General features: G+C 40.0%; 1 protein-coding gene across 19 annotated transcripts in view; it reads left to right on the forward strand.

Moving 5' to 3' along the window:
- Window positions 1-16,292, forward strand: part of LOC100398456 (uncharacterized) — a 149,780-nt gene that overhangs the window by 113,695 nt on the left and 19,793 nt on the right. For 3 of the 19 annotated variants that reach the window (XM_078345231.1, XM_078345230.1, XM_078345232.1), the window contains one exon: window positions 11,276-11,394. The exons of the other annotated variants lie outside the window; for them this stretch is intronic. In XM_078345231.1, coding sequence (XP_078201357.1) covers window positions 11,276-11,394 — 119 coding nt within the window. The remainder of the gene's footprint in view (window positions 1-11,275; window positions 11,395-16,292) is intronic. 19 annotated transcript variants of the gene reach the window in all.

Here is a 16,292-nt window from a genome sequence, read left to right on the forward strand (position 1 = left end):
ATGGGTTTCCTGGATACAGCACACTGATGGGTTTTGGATTTTTATCCAATTTGCCAGTCTGTGTCTTTTGATTGGTGCATTTAGTCCATTTACATTTAGGGTTAATATTGTTATGTGTGAATTTGATACTGCCTATTTGATGCTAAGTGGCCGTTTTGCCTGTTAGTTGTTGTAGATTCTTCATTATGTTGATGTTCTTTAGCATTTAGTGTGATTTTGGAATGGCTGGTACTGGTTGTTCCTTTCTATGTGTCGTGCCTCTTTTAGGAGCTCTTGTAAAGCAGGCCTGGTGGTGACAAAATCTCTGAGTACTTGCTTGTTCGCAAAGGATTTTATTTTTCTTTCACTTCTGAAGCTCAGTTTGTCTGGATATGAAATTCTGGGTTGAAAGTTCTTTTCTTTAAGAATGTTGAATATTGGCCCCCACTCTCTTCTGGCTTGTAGTGTTTCTGCCGAGAGATCTGCTGTGAGTCTGATGAGCTTCCCTTTGTGGGTGACCCGACCTTTTTCTCTGGCTGCCCTTAGTATTTTCTCCTTTATTTCAACCTTGTTGAATCTGACGATTATGTGCCTTGGGGTTGCTCTTCTTGCGGAATATCTTTGTGGTGTTCTCTGTATTTCCTGCATTTGAGTGTTGGCCTGTCTTGCTAGGTGGGGGAAATTTTCCTGGATGATGTCCTGAACAGTATTTTCCAGCTTGGATTCATTCTCTTCGTCCCCTTCTGGTACACCTATCAAACGTAGGTTAGGTCTTTTCACATAGTCCCAAAATTTTTGGAGACTTTTTTCATTCCTTTTTGCGCTTTTTTCTCTAATCTTTGTTTCTCGTTTTATTTCATTGAGTTGGTCTTCGACTTCAGATATTCTTTCTTCTGCTTGGTCAATTCAGCTATTGAAACTGTTGCATGCTTCGCGAAGTTCTCGTATTGTGTTTTTCAGCTCCTTTAATTCATTCATATTCCTCTCTAAGTTATCCATTCTTGTTATCATTTCCTCATATCTTTTTTCAAGTTCCTTAGTTTCTTTGCATTGATTTAATACATGTTCTTTTAGCTCACAAAAGTTTCTCATTATCCACCTTCTGAAGTCTAATTCTGTCATTTCGTCACAGTCATTCTCTGTCCAGCTTTGTTCCCTTGCTGGTGAGGAGTTTTGGTCCTTTCTAGGAGGCGAGGTGTTCTGGTTTCGGGTGTTTTCCTCCTTTTTTCGCTGGTTTCTTCCCATCTTTGTGGATTTATCCGCTTGTCGTGTGCGTAGTTGCTGACTTTTTGATTGGGTCTCTGAGTGGACACCCAGATTGTTGATGATGAAGTATTTCTGTTACTTGGTTTTTTTTTCTACCAGTCTAGCTCCTTCGCTCTATGACTGCTGAGGTCCACTCCAGGCCCTACTTGTCTGGGGTGCACCTCTAGCAGCTGTGGCACAGCGAGGGATGCTACCAGTTTTTTTTTCTGCTATCTTTGTCCCAGGATGATGCCTGCCAAATGACAGTCTTTTGGATATAGAGGGGTCAGGGAGCTGCTTGAGGAGACAGTCTGTACTTTATAGGAGCTCAATTGCTGAGCTGTGATCTCTGTTGTTCATTCAGGGCTGTTAGGCTGCTATGTTTGATTCTGCTGCAACAGAGCTCATTAAAAAAAACCCTTTTTTTCTTAAATGCTCTGTGTTGGGGGGTTCGGGCTTTATATTTGGATGTCCGCTGAGGTGTCCTGCCCAGCTAGGTGGCAGACTAGCCACTGTTTGCCTGCTGAGGCTCCGCCCTGCTGTTGTGAGGTTCGCCCTATTGCTGCAGCCTCTGCTGTTCTGCTGTGGTCTCCGCCACGCCCTGTGGCGGAGTCTCTCTGTTGTAGCGGGTTGCCTCGGCAACGGCTGGCTGCGTCTGCAGTGGGCGTGTATCAGTTGGGGCGGGTTGCCTCGGTAATGGTGGACACCCCTCCCCCACAGAGTGTCTCGGACCCTCTGCTCGGGATTGTTTGAAATCGCAGTTTTGTTCGTCCCACTGGGCTAGCCCAAACGCTCTGTCCCTGCAATTTCCTGGGCTGGCCCACTGTCCAAGTCTTGTTCAGTCTCAAGTCCAGCCCTCTCAAGTCTCATGTTGCCGGTTCAACAGGGCACCCGGACAAGCGCGCCCTGTGGGGAGTGCTGGTTAGGGCTGGCCGCCGCCACCCCGGCTGCCGGCTTTGCCAGGCAGAGATACTGCCTGGCGTCCCGCGTCTCCTTTATACTTGGGAATTTCCCCGTTCTGTGGGCAACAAAGATCAGTCTGGAAATGCAGCTCTGACTCACCTCTCCGCGGATTCAAAGAGAGCTCCAATCCTGGGTTGTTCTCACAGCGCCATCTTGAGTCCTCCCGAATTATTTTATCAAAGGTTATTTCCTTTAGCTTTTTGGGTAACACTGTATTATTTTTAATGTATATATTTTTTCTTTTTTTGTCTGTGAGACAGTCTCTGTTGCCCAGGCTGGAGTGCAGTGGCATGATCTTGGCTCACTGCAACCTCCACCTCCTGGGTTCAAGTGATTCTCCTGCCTCAGCCTCCTGAGTAGCTGGGACTACAGGCACATATTATCACATGCTACTAATTTTTGTATTTTGACAGAATTGAACCCTGTAGAGACAGGGTTTCCCCATGTTGGCCAGGCTGGTCTTGAACTCCTGACCCCAGTGATCCACCCACCTTGGCCTCCCAAAGTGCTGGGATTATAGACGTGAGCCACCACACTCAGTCTTTATTTCTTCTTTTGTTGCGAATGCATTTATGTCATAGGTAAGAATCCGTCACCAAACCCAAAGTTTTTTTTTTATGTTTTATTCTAAACATTTTATTGTTTTAGCTCTTATGTTTAGGTAGCTGATTTGTTTTGAGTTCATTTTTGTATATGGTTAAAGTAGGGATCTAACCTCATTTTCTAACTTTATTTTCATGTGGAAATCCAGTTGACCCAGCATATTTTTTAGTCATTTGTCAACGTTCCAAACAGAAATTCTATTGCCATTAAGCAGTAACTACTCATTCCCTCCTTCCACTAGTCTGTGGTAACCTCTAATCTATTTTGTCTCTGTGAGTTGAGTGTTGTATTTTATGTCAGTAGAGTGACAATATTTGGCCTGCATCAACTGAAAGAAAAGACTTCTTTCTCCTAGGGAATAGAATTGGCTCCCTTGTCAAAAATCAGTTGGCCATAGATAGTATATTTTTGGGCTCTCATTTGTATTCTTTTTGTCTGTATGCTTATGCCTGTGCCATGATCACACTGTTTTGAGTACTGTAGCTTTCTAATAAGTTGTGAAATTGGACATTGTGAGTCCTCTGACTTCGTTCTTTTTAAAAATTGTTTTGGCTATTTAGGGACCTTATAATTAATTCCATGTGACTTTAAGGATCAGCTTTTTATTTCTGCAAAAATGCTGATGGAATTTTGTTAGGGACTGTGTTAAATCTGTAGATCATTTTGGATGGTATTGTTCTCTTAACAGTATGACATCTTTCAAACTATGAACATGAGATACTATTTCATTTATTTATGCCTTTAATGTTTTTCAGCAGTGTTTTGTAGTTTTCAGTGTACAAGTCTTACACCTTCTTGGTTAACTTTATTTTTAGGTAGTATTTTATTCTAATAGATGGTGGTATAGATAGAATTGTTTTCTTAATTTTCTATTCAGATTGTTCTTTGCAGCTTTGTAGCAACGCAACTGATTTTTGTGTGTTGATATATCCTGCAACTTTGCAGAATTCATTCATTAGCTATAGTATCTTTCTTGCAGATTCTTTATGATCTATCTTTAGGATTATGTCACCTGTGAGTAGACATAGTTTTATGTCTTCCTTTGCAATGGATGTCTTTCTTTTTCTTGTTTGGCTGGAACTTCTGCTGGAGTGTTAAATAGCACTGGCAAAAGTGGGTATGTTTCTCTTCTTCCTGATGTTAGGATGAAAGCTTTCTTTCATCAATAAATGTAATTTAAAGCTGTGAATTTTCCATAAATGTATTTTATCATTTTGTAGAAGTGTTTCGTGTTTTCTGAATGTATTTATCCTGAAAGGGGGTTGGATTTTGTCAACTGCCTTTCCTGCATCAACTGAGATGATCATGTCCTTTTTTTACTTTTTTGTTAACAAAGTATATTACATTGAGTTTCTTTTTTTCTTTCCTTTTTTGTTATAAACATTGATTTTCTTATGTTGAATCACACAGGCATTTCCAGGATAAGTCCCACTTGGTAACTTGGTCATGGTATATAGTCCTCTCAATATACCATTAAATATATTTTGCTGGTATTTGTGTGTGTGTGCAGTTTTGTATCTGTATTCATAGGCATGATTCATTCATTTATTCATTTGCAATTATGATTTTTTTTTTAAGAGACAGAGTCTCACTCTGTTGTCCAGGCCGGAGTGTAGTGGCACAATTATGGCTCACTGCAGCCTCCAACTCCCAGACTGAAGTGATCCTCCCCAATCAGCCTCCTGAGGGGACTACACCTGTATATCACCATGCCCACTATGCCCAGCCATCATTTTTGTTTTTGTTTTTTGATGGAAACAGAGTCTTACTATATTGCACAGGCTGGTCTTAGACTCCTGGCATCAAGTGATCCACTTTGGCCTCCCAAAACTCTGGGATTACTGGTGTGAGTCACCATGCCCAGCCTCAGTCTAAAACTATTACTGTAAGAACTGTCAGTTTCTCCCTTAAATTCTGTCAGTGTTTCGGGATGCTGCTTGGTACATATATAGTTACAATTTTTATCTTATTGATGAAGTCAACCTTTATTCATATATAGTATTCTTCTTTGTCTTTTATAATAGCTTATGACTTAATTTATTTTGGGTGAAATTAGTATAGCCATCCCAGTTTTCTTTCGATTATTTTCAATGAATATCCTTTATCAGCCTTTCAGGTTTTTTTTATTTGTTTGTTTGAGACATAGTCTTGTGTTGCTCAGGCTGTAGTGCAGTGGCACGATCTCCGCTCACTGCAGCCTTTACCTCCTGAGCTCAAGCAATCCTTTCACCTCACCCTCCCAGGTAGCCAGGACCACAGGTGCACACCACCACACCTGGCTAATTTTTTTTTTTTTTTTGGCGACGTGGTCTGTCACCCAGGCTGGAGTGCAGTGGCCCGATCTCATCTCACTGCAACTCTGCTTCCCGGGTTCAAGCAATTCTCCTGCCTCAGTCTCCCGTGTAGCTGGGATTACAGGCACACACCCCCATGCCCAGCTAATATTTTGTATTTTTAGTAGAGACAGGGTTTCACCATGCTGGCCAGGCTGGTCTCAAACTCCTGACTTTGTGATCTGCCTCAGCCTCCCAGAGTGCTGGGATTACAGGCGTGAGCCACCTCACCCTGGCTAATGTTTCTATTTTTTATAGACATGGGATTTCACTATGTTGCCCAGGTTGGTCTCAATCTCCTGAGCTCAAGTGATCCACCCACCTTGGCCTCCCAAAGTGCTGAGATTACAGGTGTGTGCCACTGCACCCGGTCTGGAAACAATTCTTAAATTGACATACAGCTGGAAGAAATAAGAAGATTCTATATACCCCTCGCCCAGTTTTCTCCATGGTAGCAATTTGCAGAACTAGAGTTCAGTATCACCCAATAACTGACAATTATTCATTCAATCAACCTTACTCAGGTTTCACAAGTTTCAAATGCATTAATTGTGTATATTTAGTTCTATAAATTTTACCACATGTATAGATTTTTGTGAAAATCACAACATTGGTGATACAGAACAGTCCCATCACAAGGAACCCACACATGGTAACTACCGCTGTCTCCTGCCCTCTCTGTCTTCCTAACACTGGCAACCACGACTCTGTTCTCCGTCTCTGTGCTGTCATTTCAAAACAGTTACACAAATAAAATCATGAGGTATTACGATAAATAGCCTAACTGCATTTGTGGTATTTGGCTGCTAATAATTTCAAATGCCACCCATCTCCCTTCTTACCCTACATTTGGGCAAGCCAGTATTAAAGCCTAAGTGGTCCCTCCCTCAATGCCAGTAGGAAACTCAAACCACACAAACTACATCCTTTTTGTGTGGGCTCATCCCAGCCCAAATTCCTAATGACAAGCAGACATTCTTCTCCCTTCTTTCTCAATCGACATTTAGACCTGCTTGCGAGCCTTCCCTGGTCTCCCTAGAAACCTGTCTCTATAAGTAATCAACTTTTTTTTTTTGAGATGGAGTCTTGTCTGTCACCCAGGCTGGAGTGCAATGGTGGGCGATGTCTCTTTAGTAGAGATAGGGTTTCTACTAAAAATGAGATATGCAAAGAAACAGGAAAAATGTGACCCATGCACAGGACTAATAACAGGCAACACAATGATAACTGCCATTTAAGTTGGCAGAAATTGGGTAGTCTGCTGCAGATCAATGTATATTGTGTAATTTGAGGAAGATCCAGTAAAATAAAGAAAAATGAAAAAAACCTCAGGAAATGGATATCATTAGGTGCACCAGCATATACAAATGGGAATATCAATATAAGAGAACAGAAAAGGAATGAAAAATTTTTGAAAAAGTCACAGAAATATTCAAAATTTGTTGAAGAACACTAATATATTCATCCAAGAAGTTCAACAAATTCATGGGAGGATAAATGCAAAATGTTACGCAGAAGTGATTTAAATTACTAAAACAAAGTTAGTTTAGTGCGGTGATTGGCTGTAAGAACAATGCATAGTATCAATTGTGTGTTATTTATATACAATGAAACAGATATATAAGAAACAATTTTCTTAACAGTTTTATGGAGATATAATATACACATACTGTACTCCACCAATTTTACAAGTATAAATCAATCATTGTTAGTGTATTTGCAGAACATGCAACCTTGATGACTGTTTTCTCTTTTTTTAAGATGGAGTCTTGCTCTGTTGCCTAGGCTGGAGTGCAGTGACGCAATCTTGGCTCACTGCAACCTCTGCCTCCCAGGTTCAAGTCAATTCTCCTGGCTCAGCCTCCTGAGTAGCTGGGGATTATAGGCATGCGCCACCACACCCAGCTGATTTTTTTGTATTTTTAGTAGAGACAGGGTTTCACCATGTTGGCCAGGTTTGTCTTGAACTCCTGACCTCAGGTGATCCACCCACCTCGGCCTCTCAAAATGCTGGTATTACAGGCATGAGCCACCATGCCCAGCTGACAATTTTTTTTTTTTTTGAGACAGAGCTGTACTTTGTGGCTCAGGCTAGGGTGCAGTGGCATGATCTTGGCTCACCGCGACTTCTACCTCCAGGGTTCAAGCGATTCTCCTGCCACAGCCTCCTGAGTAGCTGGGATTGCAGGTATACACCACCATGTCCAGATAATTTTTTGTATTTTTAGAGAGATGGGGTTTCAGCATGTTGGTCAGGCTGGCCTTGAACTCCTGACCTCAAGTGATCTGCCCACCTTGGCCTCCCAAAGTGCTGAGATTACAGATGTGAGGCACAGCACCCGGCTGACAATGGTTTTTAGAACATTTTCATCGTCCCTGAAGCAAAGCCAATGTCCATTAGCAATTACTTTCTCTTTCCTCTTCCCTGTAGCCCTTGGCAACCAAATTGAATTTTCTGTCTGTGTAGATTTGCCTAATCTGGATGTTTCATATAAATGGAATTGTATGTGACTTTTTCTGCCTGGCTTCTTTTTCAAGGGTCATCCTTGTTGTAGCATGTATCAATATGTCACTTGTTTTTTACGGCCATATAACATGTGGCTGGACATTTGGTTTTAGTTCTACTTCTTGACTATTACGAATAATTCTGCTGTAATTGTTCATGTATAAGTTTTCACATGGACATATATTTTCAGTCATTTAGGATATATATGTAGAAGTAGAATGCTGGTTATATGGTGTCTCTGTGTTTAACCTTCTTGGGAACTGCCTGATTGTTTTTCATAGCAGCCATAATACTTTACAATCCTTCCAGCAATGCATGAGTTTTCTAGTTTCTCCAGTTTGCCAACATTTTTATTAATATCAGTATTTATCATACCAATCCAGTAGTTGTAAAGAGGTATCTCAGTGTGTTTTTTTGCATTTCTCAATGGCTAATGATATTGAACATCTTTTTATGCACTGATTGGCTATTTACAGTGCCAATGTGCTATTTACAGTGCCTTTGTCTATTTAAAACATTCACTTTATTTCATGACTTACAGAAAAATTGGGAAGATAGTAGAAAGAATTCCCATTTACCCAGTTTCTACTGCTATTAACTTATTAGGATGGTACATTTGCAGCAGCTGTTGAACCAACATTTGCACATGATTATTGACTAAAGTCTGTAGTTTGATTAGGGTCTGCTAATTTTTACCTAATATCCTTCTTTGTTCCAGGTTCCCTTCCAGGGCACCATGTTACATTTAGATGTCATATTTCTTTAGGCTCTTTTTGGCTATGGTAGTTTCCCAGACTTTGCTTGTTTTGGATGACTTTGACAATTTGGAGGAGTCCTGGGGAGATAGATATAAGTTCCATTTATTGGAATTTGTCTGATGTTTTTCTCAAGATAAGACTGGGATTATAGGTTTTGGGGAGAAAGGCCACAGTGGTAAAGTACCATTTTTGTCACATTATATCAAGCATGCATACTGTCACCATGTTTTATGAGTTTTGTTGTTGGCCTTAACTGACTTGACTAACATAGAAGTCATCCACTATAAAGTTATCATCTTTTTCCTATTTTCCATATTGTACACATTGGAACAATGTTACTTTGCACAACTCACACTGTAAGAAGTGGAGATTTATGAATTTTGTTGCTGTTGTTTTTTTAGAGCACTTTCTGTGACTACAAGATAGTCCAGGCTCATCTTTTATATTTCCTTTCTGAAATCAGCCATTTCTTCAGCTAATCCTGGTTCCTTTTATTTGAGAATGGTATTAGAAACCAAGATACGGACTGCTGGTGTACTTACAGCAGTAGGGTATTGCCATCTCAGCTGACAGAACAGGGAAATATAAATGCGTGTAAACCATGTAAAACACTTATTTATAAATAGATCCTATGTTAACCATATGTATCTGTCTTGAGCTAAACCTGTGTTTATACTTATACCTTCAACTCTTCATTACCACATGGATTATTCTAGGTTTCTTCCTTTGCTTCCCTGTATTCCCTATACATTACCATACCCAACAGTAAGAAGTCTGGCTCTAACCATCCATCATTCATTTACTTACTTTTTTTTTTTTTTGAGATGGAGTCTTGCTCTGTCACCCAGGTGGGAGTGCAGTGGCATGATCTAGGCTCACTGCAACCTCTGCTTCCCAGGTTCAAGTATTTTTTCTGCTTCAGCTTCCCAAGTATCTGGGGCTACAAGTATGCACCATCACGCCCAGCTAATTTTTGTGTTTTTAGTAGAGATGGGGTTTTGCCATGTTGGCCAGGCTGGTCTTGAACTTCTGACCTTAGGTGATCCACCTGCCTCAGCCTCCTAAAATGCTGGGATTATAGGCCTGAGCTACTGCACCTGGCCTTCCATTTACCTTCATTTATTCTTTCCCTATATACATACATGTACTGTTAGAATTGTTAATCATGGAATATTATGCAGCAGTCAAAAACAATGAGTTCATGTCCTTTATAGGGACATGGATGAACCTGGAGAACATCATTCTCAGCAAACTGACACAAGAACAGAAAATGAAATACCGCATGTTCTCACTCATAGGTGGGTGATGAACAATGAGAACACATGGACACAGGGAGGGGAGCACTACACACTGGGGTCTATTGGGGGGAATAAGGGAGGGATAGCCGGGGGGGAGTTGGGGAGAGATAGCATGGGGAGAAATACCAGATATGGGTGAAGGGGAGGAAGGCAGCAAATCACACTGCCACGTGTGTCCCTATGCAACTATCTTGCATGTTCTTCACATGTACCCCAAAACCTAAAATGCAATAATAAGAAAATAAATAAATAAATTTAAAAAAAAGAATTGTTAATCATGCTCATGTGGGAAATAATTTTATAATTTTATCAACTAAAATATAGTACTTATGTGCAGATTTGCCTTTAGTCTCACAGACTTTTTTTTTTTTGAGACGGAGTTTTGCTCTTGTTGCCCAGGCTGCAGTGCAATGGCAGGATCTTGGCTCACCGCAACATCTGCTTCCCGGGTTCAAGTGATTCTCCTATTTCAGCCTCATGAGTAGCTGGGATTATAGGCGTGTGTCACCACGCCTGGCTAATTTTTTGTATTTCTAGTAGAGACGAGGTTTCTCCATGTTAGTCACGCTTGTCTCAAACTCCCAACCTCAGGTGATCCACCCGCCTCGGCCTCCCAAAGTGCTGGGATTACAGGCTTGAGCCACCACGCCAGGCCAGCAAATGGCTTTTAAATGTAGACCTATGATCCATTTTCAAATAGTTTTTTTATATGGTATGAGAAAAGGAAGAATTTTCATTGTTTTGCATACAAGTAATGGTTGTCTCAGTATCATTTCTTGAAAAGATTTTTCAACATTAAATTGTCTTGGCATTATTGTTGAAAATTAACTGAACATAATGTGTAGTACTGTTTATTTATTAACTCAATTTTATTTCATATGTTTACATCTATGCCAATATCATACCATCTTGACTGTAATTTTGTAGCAAATTTTCAAATTGAGCAGTATATGTGTTCTAACTTTCTACTTCTCTTTTAAGATTTTGATTATATTAAGTTCCCTAGATTTCCACATGAATTTGTAGACCTTAAAAAAGGCAGATGGGATTTTGGTAGGGCTTATGTTGAATTTAGATATTAATTTGGCAGTTATTGCCCTCTTTTTTTTTGTTTGTTTTTTGAGACGGAGTTTCGCTCTTGTTACCCAGGCTGGAGTGCAACGGCGCGATCTCAGCTCACTGCAACCTCCGCCTCCTGGGTTCAGGCAATTCTCCTGACTCAACCTCCTGAGTAGCTGGGATTATAGGCACGCGCCACCATGCCCAGCTAATTTTTTGTATTTTTAGTAGAGATGGGGTTTCACCATGTTGACCAGGATGGTATCGATCTCTTGACCTCGTGATCCACCCGCCTCGGCCTCCCAAAGTGCTGGGATTATAGGCTTGAGCCACTGCGCCCAGCCAGTTATTGCCATCTTAACAATATGAACGCTATTCAGTGCCTTTCTATTTATTTAGGCTATCTTTAATTTCTTTCTTTTTTTATGGTTTTCAGACTATAAGCTCTGTATCTCCTTGATTAAAGTTATTTATAAGTATTCTATTCTTTTTGGTGTTATTGTAAATGGAATTTTTTTTTTCTCGAGTCAGAGTTTCGCCTTTGTTGCCCAGGCTGGGGTGCCATGGCACAATCTTGGCTCAGTGCAACTTCTGCCTCCGGTATTCAAGCGATTCTCCTGCCTCATCCTCCCAAGTAGCTGGGACTACAGGTACATGCCACCATACCTGGCTAATTTTTTTGTATTTATAGTGGAGATGGGGTTTCACGTTGGCCAGGCTGGTCTCAAACTCTTGACCTCAGGTGATCCACGCACCTAGATATCCCAAAGTGCTGGGTTTACAGGCTTGAGCCACTATGCCTGGGCAGAATTCTTTTTAAAATTTCATTTATGATTTGTTCATTGTTAGTGGACTTGTGCCCTGCAACATTGTTAAACTCTTTTATTAGTTTTAATGGATTCTTTAAGGTTTTTTTTTTTTTTTTTTGAGACAGTCTCGCTCTGTCACCAGGCACCCAGCTAGAGTGCAGTGGTGCGATCTCGGCTCACTACAACCTTCGCCTCCCGGGTTCAAGCAATTCTCCTGCCTCAGCCTCCCGAGCAGCTGAGACTACAGGCACGCACCACCATACCCAGCTAATTTTTGTATTTTAGTAGAGACGGAGTTTCACCATGTTGGCCAGGATGGTCTCGATCTCTTGACCTCATGATCCACCTGCCTTGGCCTCCCAAAGTGCTGGGATTACAGGCGTGAGCCACTGCGCCCGGCCTCTTTAAGATTTTCTATATATGCATGAGCAGTCAACTGCAAATACAGATAGTTTCACTTCTTCTTTTTTTCCAATCTGAATTCTTCTTCCCCTTGCTTTTCTTGACTAGAATCTCCTATGTAATGTGTAACTGGCAAGAGGACATTCTTGTCTTGTTTTTGTTCTTAGAGTGAAATAATTGTATTTTTCATTATTTAGTATGATGTTAGTGGTGGACTTTTTGTAGATGCCTTTAATCAGGCTGAGGAAGTTTAACTCTATTCCTAGTTTGCTGATTGTTTTTATAGAGAAAATGGGCATTGGATTGTGTTAAATGTTTTCTCAGTGTACACTGAGATGATCATGTGGTTATAGTTTCTTTTCTACTTATGTGGTGTATTGATTTTGTGTGTGTGTGTGTGTGTGTGTGTGTGAGAGAGAGAGAGAGAAAGAGAGAGAAAGAGAAAGAGAGAGAGAGGGAAGCTTGCTCTGTCACCCAGGTTGAGTGCAGTGGTGTGATCTCAGCTCACCACAACCTCCACCTCCTGGGTTCAAGGATTCTCCTGCCTCAGCCTCCTGAGTAGCTGGGATTACAGGTGTGAGCCACCACAACCAGCTAATTTTTGTATTTTTAGTAGAGACAGGGTTTCACCATGTTGGTCAGGCTGGTCTCATATTCCTGACCTCGTGATCTGCCTGCCTCAGCCTCTCAAAGCACTGGAATTACAGGTATGAGCCACCACACCTGACCAATTGATTTTCAAATGATAAACCAGAATTGCATTACTAGGATAAATCCCACTTGATCACGGTATGTAATCCTTTTTATATACTACTTGATGAAATTTGCTAGTATTTTGTTGCGGATTTATGGGTCTATAATCATAAAACATGGGTCTGCAGTTTTTCATGTCTGATTTTGGTACCAGGGTAATATTGGGATCACAGAATGCGTTGGCAAGTGTTTCTTCTTATTTTTTTGGAGTTTTTGAGTAATCGATAATTCTTTTTAAATATTTGATAAAACTCTCCAGTGAACCTATATGGACCTGGGTTTTGTTTTTGTTTTTGTAATGGGAAGTTTTCTTGTCTGTTTTTTGTCTTTTTTGAGACAGGGCCTCACTATATTGCCCAGGCTGGAGTGCGGTGGCACAGTCATTTCAAAATTGCCTGAAAACTGCTTAGGCAATTTTCCCACCTCAGCCTTCCAAGTAGCTGGAACTACAGGCATATGCCACCACACCCAGCTAATTTTTTGTAGGGATGGGGTTTCACCATGTTGCCTGGGCTAGTCTCAAACTCCTGAGTTCAAGTGATCCACCTGCCTTGGCCTCTCAAAGTGGCAGGATGACAGGCATGAGCCACTGCATCCCACCTGTGATGGGGAGTTTTAAATTTACAACTTCAATCTTTTTACTTGTATTGGTCTTTTCAGGTTTTTCTGTTTCTTCTTGAGTTGGTTTCAGTAATTTTTGTTTTATGGATTTTTCCATTTCATTGAGGTTATATAATTTGTTGGCATACATCGTTCATAGCATTCTTTGTAATTATTTTTATTTCTGTAAGAGTGCTAGTAATACAGCATCTTTTTTGTTTTGTTTTGTTTTTGAGACAGAGTCTCGCTCTGTCGCCCAGGCTGGAGTGCAGTGGTGCGATCTCAGCTCACTGCAACTTCCGCCTTCTAGGTCCAAGTGATTCTCCTACCTCAGCCTCCTAAGTAGCTGGGATTATAGGCGTGTACCACCACACCTGGCTAATTTTTTTTTTTTTTTTTGTATTTTTAGTAGAGACGGGTTTTCACCAGGTTGGCCAGGCTAGTCTTGAATACATCTTTTATCCCTGCTTTTAGTAATTGGAATCTTCTTTTCTTTTCAATGTCAGTCTAGTTAGAAGTTTGTATATTTTGTTGATCTTTTCCAGTAATCAGCTATTGTTTTTCTGTTCTCTCTAGTTCATTAATTTTTACTCTGTGATCTTTGTCTTTTCCTGCCTTCTGCTTGCTTTGGGTTTATAGTGCTTTTCCTGTCTAGTGTTCTAAGGTGGAAAATTAGTTTATTGATGTGAGATTCTTTTTAATATGGTTGTCACAGCTACAAATCTCTCTCTAAGCATTGCTTTATTGCTTATCTGTGTTCCATAAGTTTGAGTATGTTTTCATTTTTATCTCAAAGCATTTTTTCTAATTCCCGTTTTTTTTTTTTTTTTTTTTTTTTTTTTTGAGACGGAGTTTTGTTCTTGTTGCCCAGGCTGGAGTGCAATGGTACAATCTCAGCTCACTGCAACCTCTGCCTCCTAGGTTCAAGTGATTCTCCTGCCTCAGCCTCCTGAGTATCTGGGATTACAGGCATGTACCACCATGCCTGGCTAATTTTTTTTTTTTTTTTTTTTAGTAGAAATGAGGTTTCTCCATGTTGGTCAGGCTGGTCTTGAACTCTTGACCTTGTGATCTGCCCACCTGAGCTTCCCAAAGTGCTGGGATTATAGGCATGAGCCACTGTGCTTAGCCTCTAATTTTCCTTCTTACTGCTTCTTTGACTCTTTCTTTTTTTTAAAAAACTTTGGAATGTGTTATATAATTCATGCCTGTTTGTGAATTCTCAAAATTCCTTTGTCTTATTTGTAATTTCCACTGTAGTCAGAGAACTGGTTTAAATTTATTCTGGAGAATGTTTCATGTGTACTTTTGAAGAATATCTATTCCTCTGTTTTTGAGTGAAATGTTCTGTCTTTATGTCTTAGATCTGGTTGCTTTGGAGTATCATCTATATTTTCTGTTTCCATGTTTATGTTGTGCCTAGTTGTCCTAACCATTAATGAAAATGAGGTATTACAGTTTGCAATTAGTATCATAGACTTGTGTATTTTTTCTTTCAATTCTGTCCATTTTTGCTACATGTACTTCGAGGCTCTGTTAGTAGTACATATACTTAGAATTGTTATGTCTCTTTTATTGATTGACCCTTTTATTGTTATGTTAATAAACTTTCCTTCTTTATTTTTAATAAAATTTTTGTATTACAGTGTACTTTGTGTGATATGAGGATAGCTACTCCAGCCTTACAGGTGCTATGTTCCTGATATATCTTTTTCTGCTTTGAAATTTTCAACCTATTTGTATCTGTCTCCTATAGATGACACATTTAAATTTTCACATTTTTTACAACCTGAAAATTATTGCTTTTTGATTGGATTTTCAAATCCATTCCCATTTTCCTATTATTGCTATACAGATGATTCCTGACTTACAATGGTTTGACTTAGATTTTTTAACTTTACAGTGGGTTTATTATGTTTGGAACCCCTTTGTATATTCAGGAGCATCTGAATTTACAAAGGTTCAACTTAATATTTTTTCTGACTTTATTAGAATGTATTCCCATTTCAAGTGGAAAAACACAATATTTTCAACTAATTTGACTATTATCAGGATGTAACTTGATCATAAGCCAAGGAGCATCTGTAGTATACAGCTGTCGTTTTTGTTTTCTGTCTTGTGTTCTTTTGATACTCTTCTGTTCCTTTTACTTCTGCTTTCTTTTACATGAAATGAGTATATTTTGTTATTATTATTACTCTTTTTGGTGTGGGGGGGGCGGATTTTCACTCGTTGCTCAGGCTGGAGTGCAATGGCGTGATCTCTGTTCACTGCAATCTTCCGTCCCCTGGGTTCAAGTGATTCTCCTGCCTCAGCCTCCTGAGTAGTTGGGATTACAGGCATGCGCCACCATGCCCAGCTAATTTTTTTATATTTTTAGTAGAGACGAGGTTTCTCCATGTTGGTCAGGCTGGTCTTGAACTCTGGACCTCAGGTGATCTGCCTGCCTCGGCCTCCCAAAGTGCTGGGATTACAGGCGTGAGCCACTGTGCCCAACCTATTTTATTATTTTTATAGATTTAGAGGGTACAAGTGCAGTTTTGTTACCCAGACATATCGCATAGAGGTGAGTCTGCGCTTTTAGTGTGACCATCAGCAGAATAGTATACGTTACACCCATCGAGTAATTTCTTATCCCTCAACCTCCTCCCCACCCCTCCAGGTCTCCAGTGTCTATCATTCCACTATGTTTATGATCATTCCACTCTATGTTTTTGTGTACGCTACATTAAATGAATATATTTTAGTATAACATTTTAATTTTTTAAATTATTATGTCCCTTTGAAAATTTATTTACTTCGTAGTTGCTCTAGAACTTCCTAATAAATCTTACCTTATCAAAATCTACTTTAGATTTCTACCACCTTAACTCTAGTAAAATACAGAAACATTATTTATATATAGCTCTACTTCCTCCTCTTCATTTGTTATTTTTATATGTATTACATATATATTTAAAACCCAACAATACATTGTTACACTA

Source organism: Callithrix jacchus, chromosome 12 (assembly GCF_049354715.1).
Source record: "Callithrix jacchus isolate 240 chromosome 12, calJac240_pri, whole genome shotgun sequence".
NCBI classification, from domain to species: domain Eukaryota; kingdom Metazoa; phylum Chordata; class Mammalia; order Primates; family Cebidae; genus Callithrix; species Callithrix jacchus.